Genomic DNA, 15,524 nt, shown 5'->3' on the forward strand with positions numbered 1-15,524 from the left:
ACCGGCCTGACCCGACCTAGGAGCCAGGACGCGGCGCTGCCGGGGCCTTCTTGCAGAGCAAGAGAAGGGCTCTGCGGGATAGGGACTCGCAAGGCTCAGCGTTTGGTCCGAGAATCGCGACTTCCCTGGAGGAGCCCAGCGGCATGAGGGCGGCGAGTCCGGCTCCCCGCCCCAGTAGCGCTGCGGCCCCGGCGGCTGGAAGTTCCCCAGAACTGGGCTCTGGCTGCAGGGCGCAGGCAGGCTCCGCGGGGCGGCGGGGGCCGGCAAAGCCGCAGGAGAGCAACCCTGTGTCCGGCGGCGGGCGGGGGACACGTCCCGGGGAGGGCGTGCTCCCAGCAGAGGATGTGGGCCGGGGGGGGCGGAGGGGGTGCGCGGTGAGGGGTGGAGAAGTTATAAATCAGCGGGGCTGCGGCTGGCTGTTAATTGATGTCCGCAGGAGGTGAAGCTTGCAGGGCGGCTTGTAGCGGACACTCCCTTTCCGCGGGCCGGGGCGGGTGGGGAGGGCTCGGGGGCTGCTGGATGCGGATCCCGTGCCGCGCGGCGCCGTTATCTCCACTACCGCGGAAAAAGACCGGGACCGAAGAGAGCCTTTCGGAGCCCAGCCAGTGCTTTTGCCTCGCTGCCGTCGGCAAAGGAAGAGCCCTGCGCTCCCGCGGGCAGGACGATGCCCCTCCAGCTGCTCTCAGGGACCGTGCTGCTGGGAGCCGCCCTCCTGCTCGCAGGTAAGGGTCCGCCGCGAGTCGCTGCCCCATTCAGACCCCGCTCCGCGCCCCCGTGATGTGCCCTCAGCAATGTGCATCCTCGACGGCGTCTCCCGTGCTCCTGACCGGCCCCGCCGCACTCCACTTGTTGGCTGGAGCCGGCGGGCACCTGCCTCCCCTCCGCCCCCCCTGCCCTGGGCAGGACCGGAGGACCGGATTCCCGATTTGCAGAGAGCAGTGAAACACCTCATTCCGAGGGGTCGTTAGCCTCCGGTTGCCCGGCGATGTGCGCCGGGAGCAGCGTCTCGGGGGTGCTGGCGGTGCGGAGCCGCTGGTGGCTCACCCCCTGTAGGCAAGGAGGCGGGAGCGGTAGGGAGGCGAAGCTCTCCCCGGCACGGGGGACAGCTGTTCCGGGAGATGTCCTAATCGGTGCATCACGGAAAGAAAGCATGTCTTGGCCGCAGGGCGGGCTTCTTTCCTCCCCGCTTTTTTCCCGAGTATCAGCCTCTCCCAGTTCTGCCTGTGAAGAGAAAAAAAGGTGCCTGTTTCCTTCACAAATGTCCTAGTCTTGTTGCATCCAGCCCGGACAGGACGGCGGAGCATCAGTCGGGGCTGCCGGCGTGGGGTGGCCTCATGAGTACCCGGCGTCTGTCTCTCTGGACAGTGGGATGAAGCTGCTCTCTGGCGCCTGCATCCCGCAGTGCTGCGGGTGCTGGGGTGGATCGGTGCAGATTTGCGTTTCTCAATTGAGTTTTAATTTTGCTTCGAAAGATGATCCGTCCCCGCTGCGCCGGAGCGCCGTGGTTCTGGAGCTCGTCCTAGCGTTGCGTTGCTGGTCACCCGGGTGGCCTGGGGTGCGCGAGGACCGGGAAGGGCCAGTCCCAGGTGGGCTCATCGCACCGCCGGCCCATGGGGCTGCCCTGCGAAGCGGATCAGCAGACCTGCAGGCCTTCTGCGTGCGGCGTCCCGGGGCGCGGCCGCTGACAGCTTCCGCGGAGACAGGGCGCAGCATCGCCGGGGCTGGCAGCCGGTTGGGAGCGAGAGCAAGCCTCGGGTGGGGAAGGAAAAACTCGAGCTCCCCTCGGACAGGTGTCGAGGCCGGTGGACGGGCAGCGCGGCGTTTCGGGGATTAGCGATGCGGTTGTCCGACCCGCCACGCTCCCTTGTGCAAGTGGGCAGGGGCTCGGTCTGCTCCGCACCCGTGAGCCTGCCGGAGCGGTTCCGGCGCGGTGCCAGGCGGTGCCTGCGGAAGCCGTCTCCCTGGTGCTGCTTCTGGTATTGACCGGAGGCAGCCGCGTCGCAAGGCTGCCCGGGAGTAGAGCTGTCGAGGACGCTCCGACGAGACGTTTTCCCGCTCGGGAAGTGCTGATTCATCAGTTTTGATATGGATACCTATGTATTCTTTGTTTTCCTTTCTTTTCCCCAGGAAGGTGCTAATTTCCCCACATTATTTGCCTCTGCCAAGGAGGTTCTTATGCCCAGGATGAAATAGGCATAAGCATGGAACACCCACCCTGGATACAGGAAATGGAGATTCAAATCCTTGCCAGGCTTCCTTCACAGCTTGAGCTTGAACTTCGGAGTCCCGCTCCCACATGGGCTCCTGCAGTGACAAGCCATGCTGGGGGACTGGCTTCCTCTTTCCTGTCGGGAAGATTTCCCATTGTGCAAATCATGGCAAAGACACTGCCTAGGGAGAAGGTGGACTCTCTGAGCCAGGGGCTGTTAGAGACCCTGGTTCACCTTCCGGTTCCAGGGACTGTTGGGGACATAAGCACTCAAGACCAATTACAATGTGAAAAATTTGGCTTGTTTAGGGGAAAATCTGGTGCTCTAAGTGATGGGTATGTACATGCTGAGGCTGAGTCAGGTGCAGCAGGCACCAGAAAGGTGCTCTTCGTAGTTCGCATGGGAATTCATATTTCCCCCTTAAATGGAGAGATTATGCTCCAAATCAGAATTTAGACTTTTTTCAAGCTCTTGTATTTTTCTACATTTTCTTTTTGTTTGTTTGGTTGTTTGCTTTGGTGGGTTCTGTTTTGAAAGAAAATCATGCTTGCACAGCTTGATTTGGACTTCCCTGGTAGATTGATCATGCTTTCTCTGGGTCAGTGGTAAAACTTTCCACAGCTGCATTTGCTTGGAGAGTTTTGAAGTTATTGGTGAAATTCTGTACTGTGCATCTCTCGATGCTTTGCTTCCCATTTTGCCCTCCTTCACTGTCTACTTACCTTACTCAGGCTGTCCAACACTTCCTGTTTCATTTGTTCTGGATGAAATTTACTTCATCTCCACCTTACAGTTCACTCTTGTAATTCAGCCTTTGTGGCTGCCTGCTGAGCTTCCAGACCAGAGGAGATCTGCAGAAATAGTCACTGGATCAGGAGCTACTGGAGAGAGTTTCAAAAGGAAGTGACTGATGGAGGTCTTTTAGCTTATATATTTCTATTTAATAATTTAAATTGGCCCAAAGGTGAATGCAAGCTACAAGCTTAAGAGCCTCCACTAGAAAAATGAGAGTAAAGAAATGATTGTTTGACATGTGGGTTTTGGGCACTCCAGCTCTCTTGCATTTCTACACACATACATATTTTGCCTATTGTGGGAAAGAATACTTTTGTCTGGTTTGCATCTTTATTCCACAAATTGCATTACATACATTTATGCCAAAGACTGTATGTGTGCAATATGAAAATGCTGTTGCCATATTAAATTTGGTCTCCCAATCCCAGACTTTTTATGACAATAATTCTAATTAATAGCATTTTTGAATGTGAAGGACTGGGTTTAAACCCTGAAAAGACTTGATTCTGCAGTCTGAATCAAGGATTATGCAGCCACATTTCCAGAAGTGTAAGATAATAATTTTGCTGTATTTCTAGCTTTCCACATAGAAGCAGCAAACCCTCACAATTAGCAGCCAGAAGGTATCACACAGTATCACAGTATATTAGAGGTTAGAAGGGACTTCAAGAGATCATAGGGTCCAACGCCCCTGCCAAAGCAGGATCACTTGGGGTGGTCTGCACAGGAATGCATCCAGGTGGGTTTTGAAAGTCTCCAGAGGAAGAGACTCTACAACAACAGGCTCCCTGGGCAGCCTGTTCCAGTGCTCTGTCACCCTCACTGTAAAGAAGTTTCTCCTCACGTTGAGATGAAATCTTCTATGTTCAAGCTTGAACCCATTGTTTCTTGTCTTGTTACTGTGCACCACCAAAAAGAGTTTGGCCCTCTCCACTTGACACCCACCCCTCGGATATTTATACACATTGGTGAGATCGCCCTCTCAGTCTTCTCAAGACTAAATAGCTCCAGGGCTCTGCCTCTCTTCACAGGGGAGATGCTCAAGTCCCCCAGTGGCCCTCTGTTGGACTCTCTTCAGCAGTTCTGTTAGAATCTTATCTCTGAACAGTGCTATATGAATCTCAGTTATTCCAATTGGATCTAGATCATCAGAATCCCTAGGAAATGCTGGACTTTTTAACTTCATGGTCAGATAGGAAAAAATGATGGAAGAAATTTCAAGTCAAATCTATTCAGTGCTGAAGTTAATTTCTTGCAATAACTTACATGGCTTCTCTAAAAGTGTTATTCAGATGGAATATCATACATTAAGGTACTGATTTGAGTACTCCCAGAAATACCTGTACAGATGCACAGTGGTCTCATTTGAAGTTAAGGCTAGAGATCTTAATAGAGTCCAGAAAAACAGGGTTTTCTTCTTCTGTATCTTAATGGAAACTGAGCACTCTTTAAAATTCCAGACTACAGTCACAAAATCCAGACGAGTTAGACCCAGTTGCATATCACAGTTTTCAACAAAATATATACGTGTGGTTTAATTATCAATCTTCAAAATCACTTGCAGCACTTACTGATGGTTTGCCAGACAGGTGTTTTGCTCCTAAACTCTACACAATGCTATTTCATTCTCTTATAGTTGGTGTAACTCTGGAGCAATTATTTTGGGTTGGGCTAGCAGCTTCTAGATTTACCGTTCATGCTGGACTCAGTCAGGACTTGGCCTGTGCCCTGTAAATATTTTCATATCCAGAAGCACCCAATACACTCAAAACCCTAAAAATTTGCCATTGAGGACATTCAAGGATTTTATGTTTTTGATGGTAGTGTTCTTTTGTTGTTGTTGTTTTGGGGTTTTCTTTCCACATGAACAATAATAAACAAACTGAGCCTATTTTTTGTCAGATGCTTCAAAGACTGGAACCAGTAGCCCTTCACACTGTGTGGGTGTATAGTACAAAAGGACATTGTCCAGATTTTCAGGACAGTTGCTGATTCCTTACACTTTAATGTGGGTTGGAAACTTTAAGCATGTTGTTTATCAACTTTCAAGTTTCCATGTCCAACTGAGATTGGGAAAGGAGGAAGCCTAGCAGATGAGGGTTAAGGTTCGGCATTTCTGAAGTCTCTGTCCAGTGGGTCTGTGGTGAGGCTTTATCAGCAAAACTGTTCCTTTGAATCACCCAAGTCATGGGTGGGAACTTCCTGCTGCAGCCCCAGAGGGAATGGAAAGCCAGACTGCTGCAAGAATAGCTTTGCCATGAGGTGTAACATACCCAGTCACCTCTCCTCTTAGAGGTAAGTCTGCCCTATTGGTGTAAGACGTTCAAGAAGGAAGCTGCTCCCTCCACAGATGTGCTTTATCTTTAGATTTCACTTCCTTCCATCAGTCTTTTTTTTTCCCCCAGTCTATCAGTATTTTAAGAATGTGGGGAAATGTCTCTGTCTAATTTGAGCACCATGGACATCACCAGACTCTTCTCTGTTTGCCCTTGTGATGCATCCTAACTACACAGGTTTCTGCAAGGAACAATGTTTCTCAAGCATTTCTGTCTAGGAATGGTCTTATTTCTGAATCCACTGTGTGGGAACTGCTCATCCTGAAATTGGCCCAGTGATCGTCAGGGAGGTGCCTACACAGTTTCATTCCCAATAGCTGGAGTTCAGCACTGTCTAAATCCTGGTGGTTAAAAGAAAAAGATATGCTGCAAGCAGCAGTTTGAAAAGTGAAAATACAGGCATTAGCGCTCTCTGTAAAGCCAAGCATGGCACAATATCATGCCTTTTGTGACTGGTAGAATGAGCTAGTGTTAGAAATAAGCAAAGTGATAACTGAGAAACAGGAGTGTGGGGGAAGAGATTTGAAACTATACATTTCAGATGTACTTTTGTCTGAAACTTACGTCTTGAGTCATTGAGATGTGTGGAGAAACTTGGGCTGGGAGCGTAGATGACTGTTTCTTCTATATTAAGTCATGTTTGGTATTTGTATTGTTTTTTTCACCCTGTGGCACAGTGGGTGGGAATGTGCCAGCCTAAAGATGAAGAGGAGGATGATTTTGCTGGTGACACATCTGTATTATTCAAGACCATTATAGATGCTTGTAAAACAGCTAACTTATTTATTCCTCTTTCCCAGACTTCTGTTTGGCTTGTGTTGATGTGGTCACATTCACAATTATGTGATTTTACTATCTCTGTTGGTTTTCAATCAATTCCCAGTTGATTTTCTTTACCAAAATCAGTTTGGCCATATCCACAATGCTGTCGCTCTTGTAACATATGTAACAGGCAACCTGTTACGGCTGACACTGACTTTTGTTTGCACGACTTTCATGGATGGTGGAGCTGCTCTTCCAACATTCACTGACGCATGGCACTAAACACTCCTTAACACAGCCCCTTTTGAGCTGTATTCCTTCTTTTGGAGCTATGGCCTTGAAACAAGATGCTCGTTGCTGTTAGAGCAGTTAAGAGATGGAAAGTGGTTAGGAGAAAGCTGTTTCTACAACTTCTCTGGGGTGAAGATGCTGTGTCAAAGTGGTGACATTATTTCCATGCTGTACCCAGAAGCAGGGGTGGAATAGGCACAGCACAGTGGCCCTGGATGAGCCAGTGACCTGTGAGCAGATGTGTCCACTTCTGTGAAGTTCCCTTGGGAAGCCCATGCTCTGGGAACAAGACCCCCTGCTTAGTGTGTGGGGAGTAGTGAGGGATGAATGTGAGGGCGTTTCATGAGAGGAATTTCACAATTTCACATAGTTCACTTAAGCATCCTTCCTGTGGGATTCTTTCCTGCCACAGAGTGAAGGAATTTGCTCCTTTTGTTCCCCTTGTCATTCCTCTGTGGAAAAAATCTTCATCAAGATCATGGTAGACTACTGTTAACAGAAGCATGAGAGTTGCCACACTGGATCAGACAAGTGCTCTGTTCAGTTCCGACTCATGTCTCTGGCAATGTCCAACATCTGATCTTCAGGGGAGGTTCAAGGAAACTTGCAGGAAGCAGTTATCTGATAAAATTCTCCAGAGAGGAAAATTTTTTTTCTAGTATGATCTAGAATCCACTATTATTTACTGAGAAACCGTGGGACTGAGGGTCAAGGAAACTAAAATTAGTGTCTGCCAAAATGTAGGTGTTGACTACTGCAAACTGCCCTAACATAGTGGGATTAAATTGCATTATATTGTGTAATAAAAACAATTTTCTTCTGTTGTGCTGGCAGCATTTGGGGTGAACCCCCACCTTTCTTTGTTTCATGCAGTGCTGCCATTAACATTCTTCCTAATCTATTTTATAAGTATCAATGTTTATAATTTTCCAGTGTAAACTGAGCCACGGGCAAACTTGCCTGGAGCTTCCTGCATGTGTACCTACTGCAGACTTTGTAGTTTAGATGCCATTGAAGTGCAGAATGTGTTTAACCTCTTGAGCTACTGCAACTCTGTCCTCTGTGAAGACTTCTGGAGCACCTCTCCTATGAGGACAGACTGAGGGAATTGGGGCTGTTCAGTCTGGAGAAGAGAAGGCTCTGAGGAGACCTTACTGTGGCTTTCCAGTATCTTAAGGGGGCCTCCAAGAAAACTGGTGAGGGACTTTATAGGGTGTCAAGTAGTAATAGGACTAGCGGGGAATGGAACAAAAGTAGAAATAGGTAGATTCAGATTGGATGTCAGGAAGTTCTTCCCGATGAAGGTGATGAGACACTGGAACAGGTTGCCCAGGGAGGTGGTAGAAGCCCCATCCCTGGATGATTTTAAGGCCAGGCTGGATGTGGCTCTGAGCAACCTGATCTCGTGTGAGGTGTCCCTGCCCATGGCAGGGGGGTTGGAACTAGATCCTTGAGGTCCCTTCCAACCCTAACAATTCTGAGATTCTCTGGTCTGCACAGAGAGAACCAGAGTATTCTGGTTCTTCTCATTCTCTCTGGTTTAAACTGTTGTGTCACATTACTTATCTTCTCTTGTTCTGAACCCAGGGCCTTTGCTGATAGCTCAGCTTTATGGGTTTAAGTAGAATGAATGGAAAGGCAGTTCCTGACTTTGTCTATTTCATCTTGAAATGTTACAGCACAGTTCAGCCATCATGATGGAGCATTGGAAATAACTCTCAGCCATCAGCAAAATGGGAATCTTGCAACTTTGCTTTAGGTTTTCTTTTCTATAGCTCCTAATTTACTCCTGTGTGCACAGCTTAATGAATAGTACAGTCTGTGCTGCTGACTGATCTGGCAGGGTACTGGCAGGTAGGCAGTTTGCCTGTATGTGTGAAATAGTCTTCCCATTCAGTCTTATTATATGGCTTAATTTGTCCTGCCAGGGAATATGTAGCAAATATTAAGAAATTAAACTTGGGCAAGAAAATATACATGCTTACTCTGTACAGGAGTTCTAAGTTATTTTTGTGACTGTTTTTAAGGTACCTGGCTCCCCTATGAAGCTACACTGAGAGAGTTATGATTCTTCAGCCTGGAGAAGAAAAGGCTTCAGGAGGACCTTACAGTGGCCTTTTGATGATTAAAGGGAGTCTACAAAAAAGATGAGGAGGGACTCTTTATTAGGGAGTGTAGTGATAGGATGAAGGGCAGTGGTTTCAAACTGAAAAAGGGTAGCTTTAGAGCAGATATTATGAAGAAAGTCTTTACTGTGAGAGTGGTAAGACAATGGAACAGGTTACCCAGAGAAGTTGTGAGTGCATAAGTGTTCAGGGCCAGGGTGGATGGGGCTTTGAGCAAATTTGTCTAGTGGAAGGTGTCCTTGCCCATGGCAGGGGATTTGGGAGTAGGTGATCTTTAAAGTCCCTTTGAGCCCAAACCATTCCATGATTCTGTACTAGTTTTGTCTTTACACTGTATCAATACTTTGCTACTATACTAGTTAATGCAATACATTTTCTGAAAAAGTATTGAACAGATGAGTATGTGCTGGGGTCTGTTATGGTGAAATTAAAGCAGAGGCGCAGCAGTTGCTGACATGTGTCAGTAAGTGACAAAGTAGCTCTGATGGCTCACAGATGTCATATGGGTAGGGCTGCCTACACTCCTGTAAGCAGCACAGGCTTAATCATTTGTTGAGGCGTGAAACCATACTTCTGGGTGAATGCCAGTGGCTGATTATGCAGCATTACTTTTGGAGAGGAATCTTAACCACTTTTCATCTGCAATGGCCTGAACAGGGTCTCCCCATGGGAGCCAGGACAGGCACAGCAAGATGGAAGGATATGTGAGCCATGTGTAACGGTTTAGTGCAAGGGCTCAACCACCTGCTCCCCCAACACAAAAGTGAGGGGAGGAGTGACACACAAAATGCAGGGCTGAGATAAAGAGATAAGAGTTTAATGTAACATAAGATATCATCTAATAACACAATACATGAGTGCCTGATTACCTTAGCTTAGCCTGTTTCAACAAGAAGCACAATGAAACACACAGGGAACAATCCAGCATAAAACGGAAAACCAAAACCAGCAGCTACCCAACTCCTACTCTTTCCTCCACCATGCCTGCAGAAAAGAGCCCCTGCCCAAGAAGGTGGAACCCAGAAGCAGCAACTGGAACAGGAAGCCTCCCATGTTGCGATCTGACCTTCAAGCCCCTTAATACTTTGCTCCAGTTAGCACTTTTACTTTTTGAAGCTAGCATGTTGCAGCATGGTATAGATAACAGCAGCAGGTTCAACTCAGTCCCTGACACCATGTGAAGTATCACTACAGCTAAGCTCTGCTATAACCAGTTCTGGCTGAGAATAGCCTCAGCAGAACTGGCTTTTTAATTTGTGTTCACTCTTTTGGAGTAAAGATCAGACTAAGCTGGACACAGCTGTGATATTTTTCTTGGTTTTATCAGTGCACACCATATATATGTATATGCATTTTGCCCCCTGCTGAGGTTTACCAAAGTGTTGCTCTCACAGGGGTTCATCATGGAGACATCAGACTGCACATTTGGATCCCCATTTTCAGTACCATAGGCTCAATGAGAAATAAAAAGATTGTGATTATGTCAGGGTTTACTTCTCTGTAGTCCATATGTAGCTAATGAAATGAGCACCTTCATCAGGCTAGATAGTGACAAAGGTGCTCTTTTCAGGTGCTAAGTTTCTAGAGTTATTAAAATTGGAGGTATATATGAGGAAAAAGGATTTAATTTTTTTTTCTTTCTCAGAATGATCAATGTAATTTATTTTTTTAATTGATCTTACATAAAGTGCCCCTGCTCATGCACAAGTTACTTGGTGACTTCAGGGCAGACAGAACACAGTCTTCTGAAGAGTTGGTAAAGCAAATGCTTTCAAGTAGGTGTTACATGGGCACAGCACACTGGACAGCATGGACTTGGTTGCCCAGGTATGATGGGAAACGGTAATAATATCAACAGTAGTGACTAGATCCAGCTTTGTTTCAAATAAGCAACTCTGATTTCATCTTGTTACTTCTCTACAGCTAAATTTTTAAACTGATAACCCCCCTGCTATTTCATAAAACAGCTTTACCACAGGGTTCTGTTAGCATAGCCTGACTTAGCTAGCAAAACATTTGGCAGTTATCGGGGAAGTACGTATTTGTTTACATGTACAGCTGTTGACTGCATGGCATGGTTGTGTGTGCTGCTCAGAGGTGTAAAGAAGTGCTGTCAGAATTGCACTTCCTCTGTTTTTAGCTACTGGGTGCTTTGCTTTGCCTCTGTAGCATCAAATCTTATATTAATCTCTATAAACATCTAGGGCCAGCAAATGTGTACAGATCATAGAATCAATATGATTGGAAAAGACCTCAAAGATCATCAAGTCCAACCTGTCACCCAAGACCTCATGACTACTAATCAGACTCTTTAGTGGAGTGCCTTTTCATAGAATCATAGATAAACTCTTAGCACTTGCTCTGAGATCTGGAGCTGAGATGGGATGGACATGCTTGCTCAAAAGACACACATATCTATCAGTGCCTGTGAAGGCTTTTCTTGGGCAGTAGCAAATGGATACATTTGCCCTGCTGACTGATTTTTAGTTGCAGGGCATGGAGTCAGGGGCAAGGCATTTCTCTCTGCCCAGGACTCTTCTGATCTACTGTGATAAACCTCAAGTTGTTCAGACTATTATGATACAGCAGCCCAGTCTTCTCCTCCATTGAGTAACCTGTCCATTTTCTTGGTTGGCTATTATGTTCTAATAGTACTTTGTATTCTTAAATGATAATTGAGATTAACTTGACAAATTTGTGATTCAGAAATCACTTGGCACGTGTTGCGGAACATCAGACTTGATAATCAGAATGTCCCTTCTGGACCCGAAAGGGACGAAATGATGGGCTGATTACTTTATGCATCAATGTGCAATTTGTAAGCAAACAACTTCAACAATTTTCTTGATTGTGAAAGCAGACAAGAACACATTCCAGTGACAAAAGAGGTGTGTGTGAATGATAGATTTGTTGAGGAGTGAGTGAGACAACTAGAGCTGCTCTTTCTGCCCTGAGTGTATTTCTGTTTGCTGGCTACGGCTATTTAAGCTATGTACCAGAACACACAGGACCTGTCTTTGTACAAAAGATGACAGGAAACAGGGACAAAGCTACCTTGCAGTCCAAGGACCTATGTCTGTTAACTGTTGCAAGTCCCTGTGGTTCTTAACTGCCCTTCAAAGCTCTGCATTGACAGAAATAGTGGTTACATTTTGGTGTTTCAGATCATGAACTTGCTCATCCGGACAGTTGCCACAATCAGCTTGAGACAAAGGTGTACCTCTTTGGTGTCTCACAGATTAGCTGACCTAGTTTTTCTGCAGGATTTAGGTGTGAAGTTTGGATTTGCTTCAGAGAATTGGTGTGAAATTAGATGTATGAAGGACTGTGAGGTTTGCTTTAGTATGGAGACCCAGATGGCATTTGAAAGATGTGGAGATTTTGCTTTGAATTTCAGGGTGTTTCATAGTTCAGCACCATAGGCTACTTCTATTGCTTATTGGCTTATGAGCAGTGGAGATGGTGCTTTTACCTCTGGCTGCAGGGACCAGACAGTGACACCTGCTTTGCCTGTGACTGAGCATAGAAACTCAGGCAACATAGATGAGATGCTGTGGAGACAGCATTCTTTCTCTAGTAACAGTTCTTCCCAGCCACCAGCAGTCACAGAAATAAAGAGCTTTATTATCCAGGGTCCCTTCTTCCTCTAGTCCTGTGTCAGGACCAGGCTAGATATTCACACTTAGAACAGAAAGGAGAAAAAAAAAAAGTTGTGGGTTTTTTCTCCAACACCTTACAGAATGGAGTAAAGCTGTATATCCCATATGAGATTAGCAGGTGATCATGTTCTGGTTACGGTGGTGCTGGAGACCAGAATGAGGTAATTTTCATTGGAGACACATTGAAGGTACCACTAGGTTCTACCATGCTTTGCTGGGTTCTGCTGTTGCTTGTTAATTGCATACATGAATATTCCCATTCCCTTCAATGGGATGACTCATGAGGAAGTGCTCGCAGGCCACAGTAAAATCCTGGACTGCATTTGGACTGAATGACCCATGTTCTAAGGAGCACAGAAAGGTGAAGACCCTATTAAGAAACCACATGCACCCTCCTTCCAGTGCATGAGTGTCCTCTACAAAATGCATTTTTGCTGAATGCGTTTGAATCAGGAGGAAATTAATTTAATGTTAAAACCCACAAAGGGTCAGTTGTGTTTAACACGCCTTGAAACATGTGCAAATCTAACAATGACTGAAACAGTTACTTACAATGATAGATAATTTTATCGTCCACAGATGGCAATTTAAGCCCAAAAGGTCAGATTCTTTGTGTACACTGAAGCTGCAAAGATAAACTGTTCATTCTCCTTAACCTCTTCAGCGTGCATGTGGAAAAAAAAAGATTAGGCAACATGTTCAGGATAACTGGAGTGGTTGGAAGACAGTCACTTATCCTCAAATGATGAAAAAGATGTTAGAATTAAAAAGGCACCAAACCTGTTAACTTCAGGGAAATTTCTAAACACTTCTACTACTGTATTTTATTTTTTAAACTAATCCATAAAGATAGCTGTTGGGTTTACCTTCCGTAGTTAAAGGCAGCAGAAATTCAGAGTGAGTAAAAAGAAATGTAAAAGTAGAAGCTGGAAAAAATCATAACAGGGATCCAGAATGTGGTCCAGATTTGGAGTTCAGCAGACCTATACTTTTAAGATAAGTTGAGATGGTTACTCATTATGTGTGAGAACTAAACTCAGAGATCATACTGGAAAAATATAAACATGCTCATTTATTTACCTTGGTTGTGTGTCCCCCTGCCAGTTACTTGTAACCAGTGGTTTTGGTTAACAGATAATCAAGTTTTTGCTTACTTCATTCATTTCACAAGGCAGAAAATAATTGAAGAAAGTTTATTCTTTTGTTGCCTTGCAGATTACAGATTATACCCTCTGCTTTCTTAAAAAGAAATAGTTATCCTTCCCTTATCTTAGATAGAATGGTTAACTGTTGCAATCGCAATTAAAGTTGCTCATTAATTAACCAACCTTGTTGACTGACTTTCACATGTATCTAATAAGCCTTCCAAAGCAAATAGAATATGTCCCCACCAAACCACCTCTTTCCCTATGGGATGAGATTCCTCATTTATCAGGATTAATTAGTTCTCTTGTCGTCACATGAAAAGAAGTTGCACCCCCCCCAATGTAGGTCAGTGTGAGGGTTGGCTGCTGATGGTCGCTTAGTGACAGGCACAATGATAAGAGAGCGTGTCCTGTTGAGCCATGACCCTTCAGAAAAGACAGTGTCAAGTAAAATGACCAGAGAAGGTACACTGAAGGCATAATCCACTTCTAAATATTGACACTAGGAATTTCCCTGCTATTCTTCTTCCTTTTTCTTTTCTGGTGAGCATGTCAAACTCTATTGCATTCATGCTCAGCATCAGTTTTGAAGCATTAAAGAGTGTAAGGAAGCTAATGACCCATGAATGGATAGGATGCCAAATAAAGCTATTTTTCTTCAAGATTTAGCATCTTGCTGGTAAAAACACTGTCTCACACACTTGTAGCAGCAACAATATTGGCTCAAAATAAGATCTTTTACTTCAACATTTTGTCAGTAAAAACCTAAATAAATGAATATATATATATGTAAATCTGATGTCATGGCAAATACACCAATATTAGGCCTTGAATAATAGTAAAATAAACTACTGGAGTGAAGTATCTAAAATGTACTTCAAATTCATGATGAAACTCTGGCTTATATTAATGAGAGCAAAGTTAGGCAAACACTGGGCACTCCTTAAGATCCCACCCACAATATTTACAAATACTGTGGTGTCTTTTAGATAAAAGTAATATGTGTAGAAGGGTAAAAGCTTGAATATAAATACAGCCTATCTGGGTTTCTTTTTTTGCCTGCAGGATGAAATGAAAAAAATCTGAGTACTGGTTTTGTGGGTGGTGTTTTGTTTTGTTTTGTTCTTTAATTTTATTTTAATAACTGTGAGGCAGATCTCACATCCAGGCTTCCAGGCTGTCTTGTTTTGTATACTCAATTTAAGATAGATCTGGAGATCTTCACATGGATGTCTTTACTTGTTATCATCATAGGGTTATCAAGAGAAAAAAAATACTAATATTCATAATGTTTTCTTGCCCTTCACCTTTGGCAGACTTTGAAAACAGCAGCAGCCCACATTCTCAGGGCTGGTCTCAACATGGGTGCTGAAGGTCTGGCTTTGGCTCTTGGGAAGGGTGCCGGTGCTGAGCAAAGTAAAACACTCAGCACTGTAGGTATAACCAGACACTGCAGATCTTCTTTCCTGACTTGCTCCCAGTGCCTGTCACTCACATGGATTTTCCACCTTTCCATCAGTTCTATACTGGAAGCAACCTACTTGTTGCTCTCTGGCAGCTGGGTTGAGTGTTGCAACTCTAGCAGTTCAGCTTTGATCCCAATGGGATCCTCTTACAGACCATTTCTGGCATCTTCCTTTTACATACATACTAAACTGTTTGTAAAAACCATTGTGTCCTTTCAGCTTTTTATAGCTTGAAATAAGGAGCAGCTCAAAGAAACTTGAGGCCAAGTTCCTCCCTGAATTAAGCATCAGGATTCATAAAGCTGGATATAAATGCTGCCTTCTTAGGAAGGCAAGTGAGCCTCCAATTCTGGAATGACAAGAGGAATATGAATGAAATGCAGGAACGTGGTGGGTTTGTGAAACTGTCACATTGTTTATTTGGAGTACATTGAAAAACCATCTCAACCAAAGTGACTGGGTAGCTCTTCAAGAAGCTGTCTAAGCTCTTGTAATATCTTTTTCAAGTGTTTAGCTTCAGGGCCGTTGTTTCAGGATGGCAAATGAGTAGACGCGTAGACTGCAAGGATCCATTGGAGGCTGTCCCATAAAAGCACAGTGTGCTCTTTGGGAGGCCCAGCATTTCAGAATTGAGATCCATAAATGGTAGGTGAGAAAAATGTGTGTTTGCAATACATCACATGACAAATTGCTTCTTCAAAGGTTTGCTGCATCTTTTCTTCTTCTCTCTTAAC

General features: G+C 45.1%; 1 protein-coding gene across 2 annotated transcripts in view; it reads left to right on the top strand.

Annotated features, from left to right (window-relative positions):
* The first annotated feature begins 498 nt into the window (after positions 1-498).
* Positions 499-15,524, top strand: part of FLT1 (fms related receptor tyrosine kinase 1) — a 79,244-nt gene continuing 64,218 nt past the window's right edge. For both annotated transcript variants that reach the window (XM_054164494.1, XM_054164493.1), the window contains exon 1: positions 499-722. In XM_054164494.1, coding sequence (XP_054020469.1) covers positions 665-722 — 58 coding nt within the window. In that variant the 5' untranslated portion in view covers positions 499-664. The remainder of the gene's footprint in view (positions 723-15,524) is intronic.

The sequence above is a fragment of the Dryobates pubescens genome, chromosome 10 (assembly GCF_014839835.1).
Source record: "Dryobates pubescens isolate bDryPub1 chromosome 10, bDryPub1.pri, whole genome shotgun sequence".
Lineage (NCBI taxonomy): Eukaryota > Metazoa > Chordata > Aves > Piciformes > Picidae > Dryobates > Dryobates pubescens.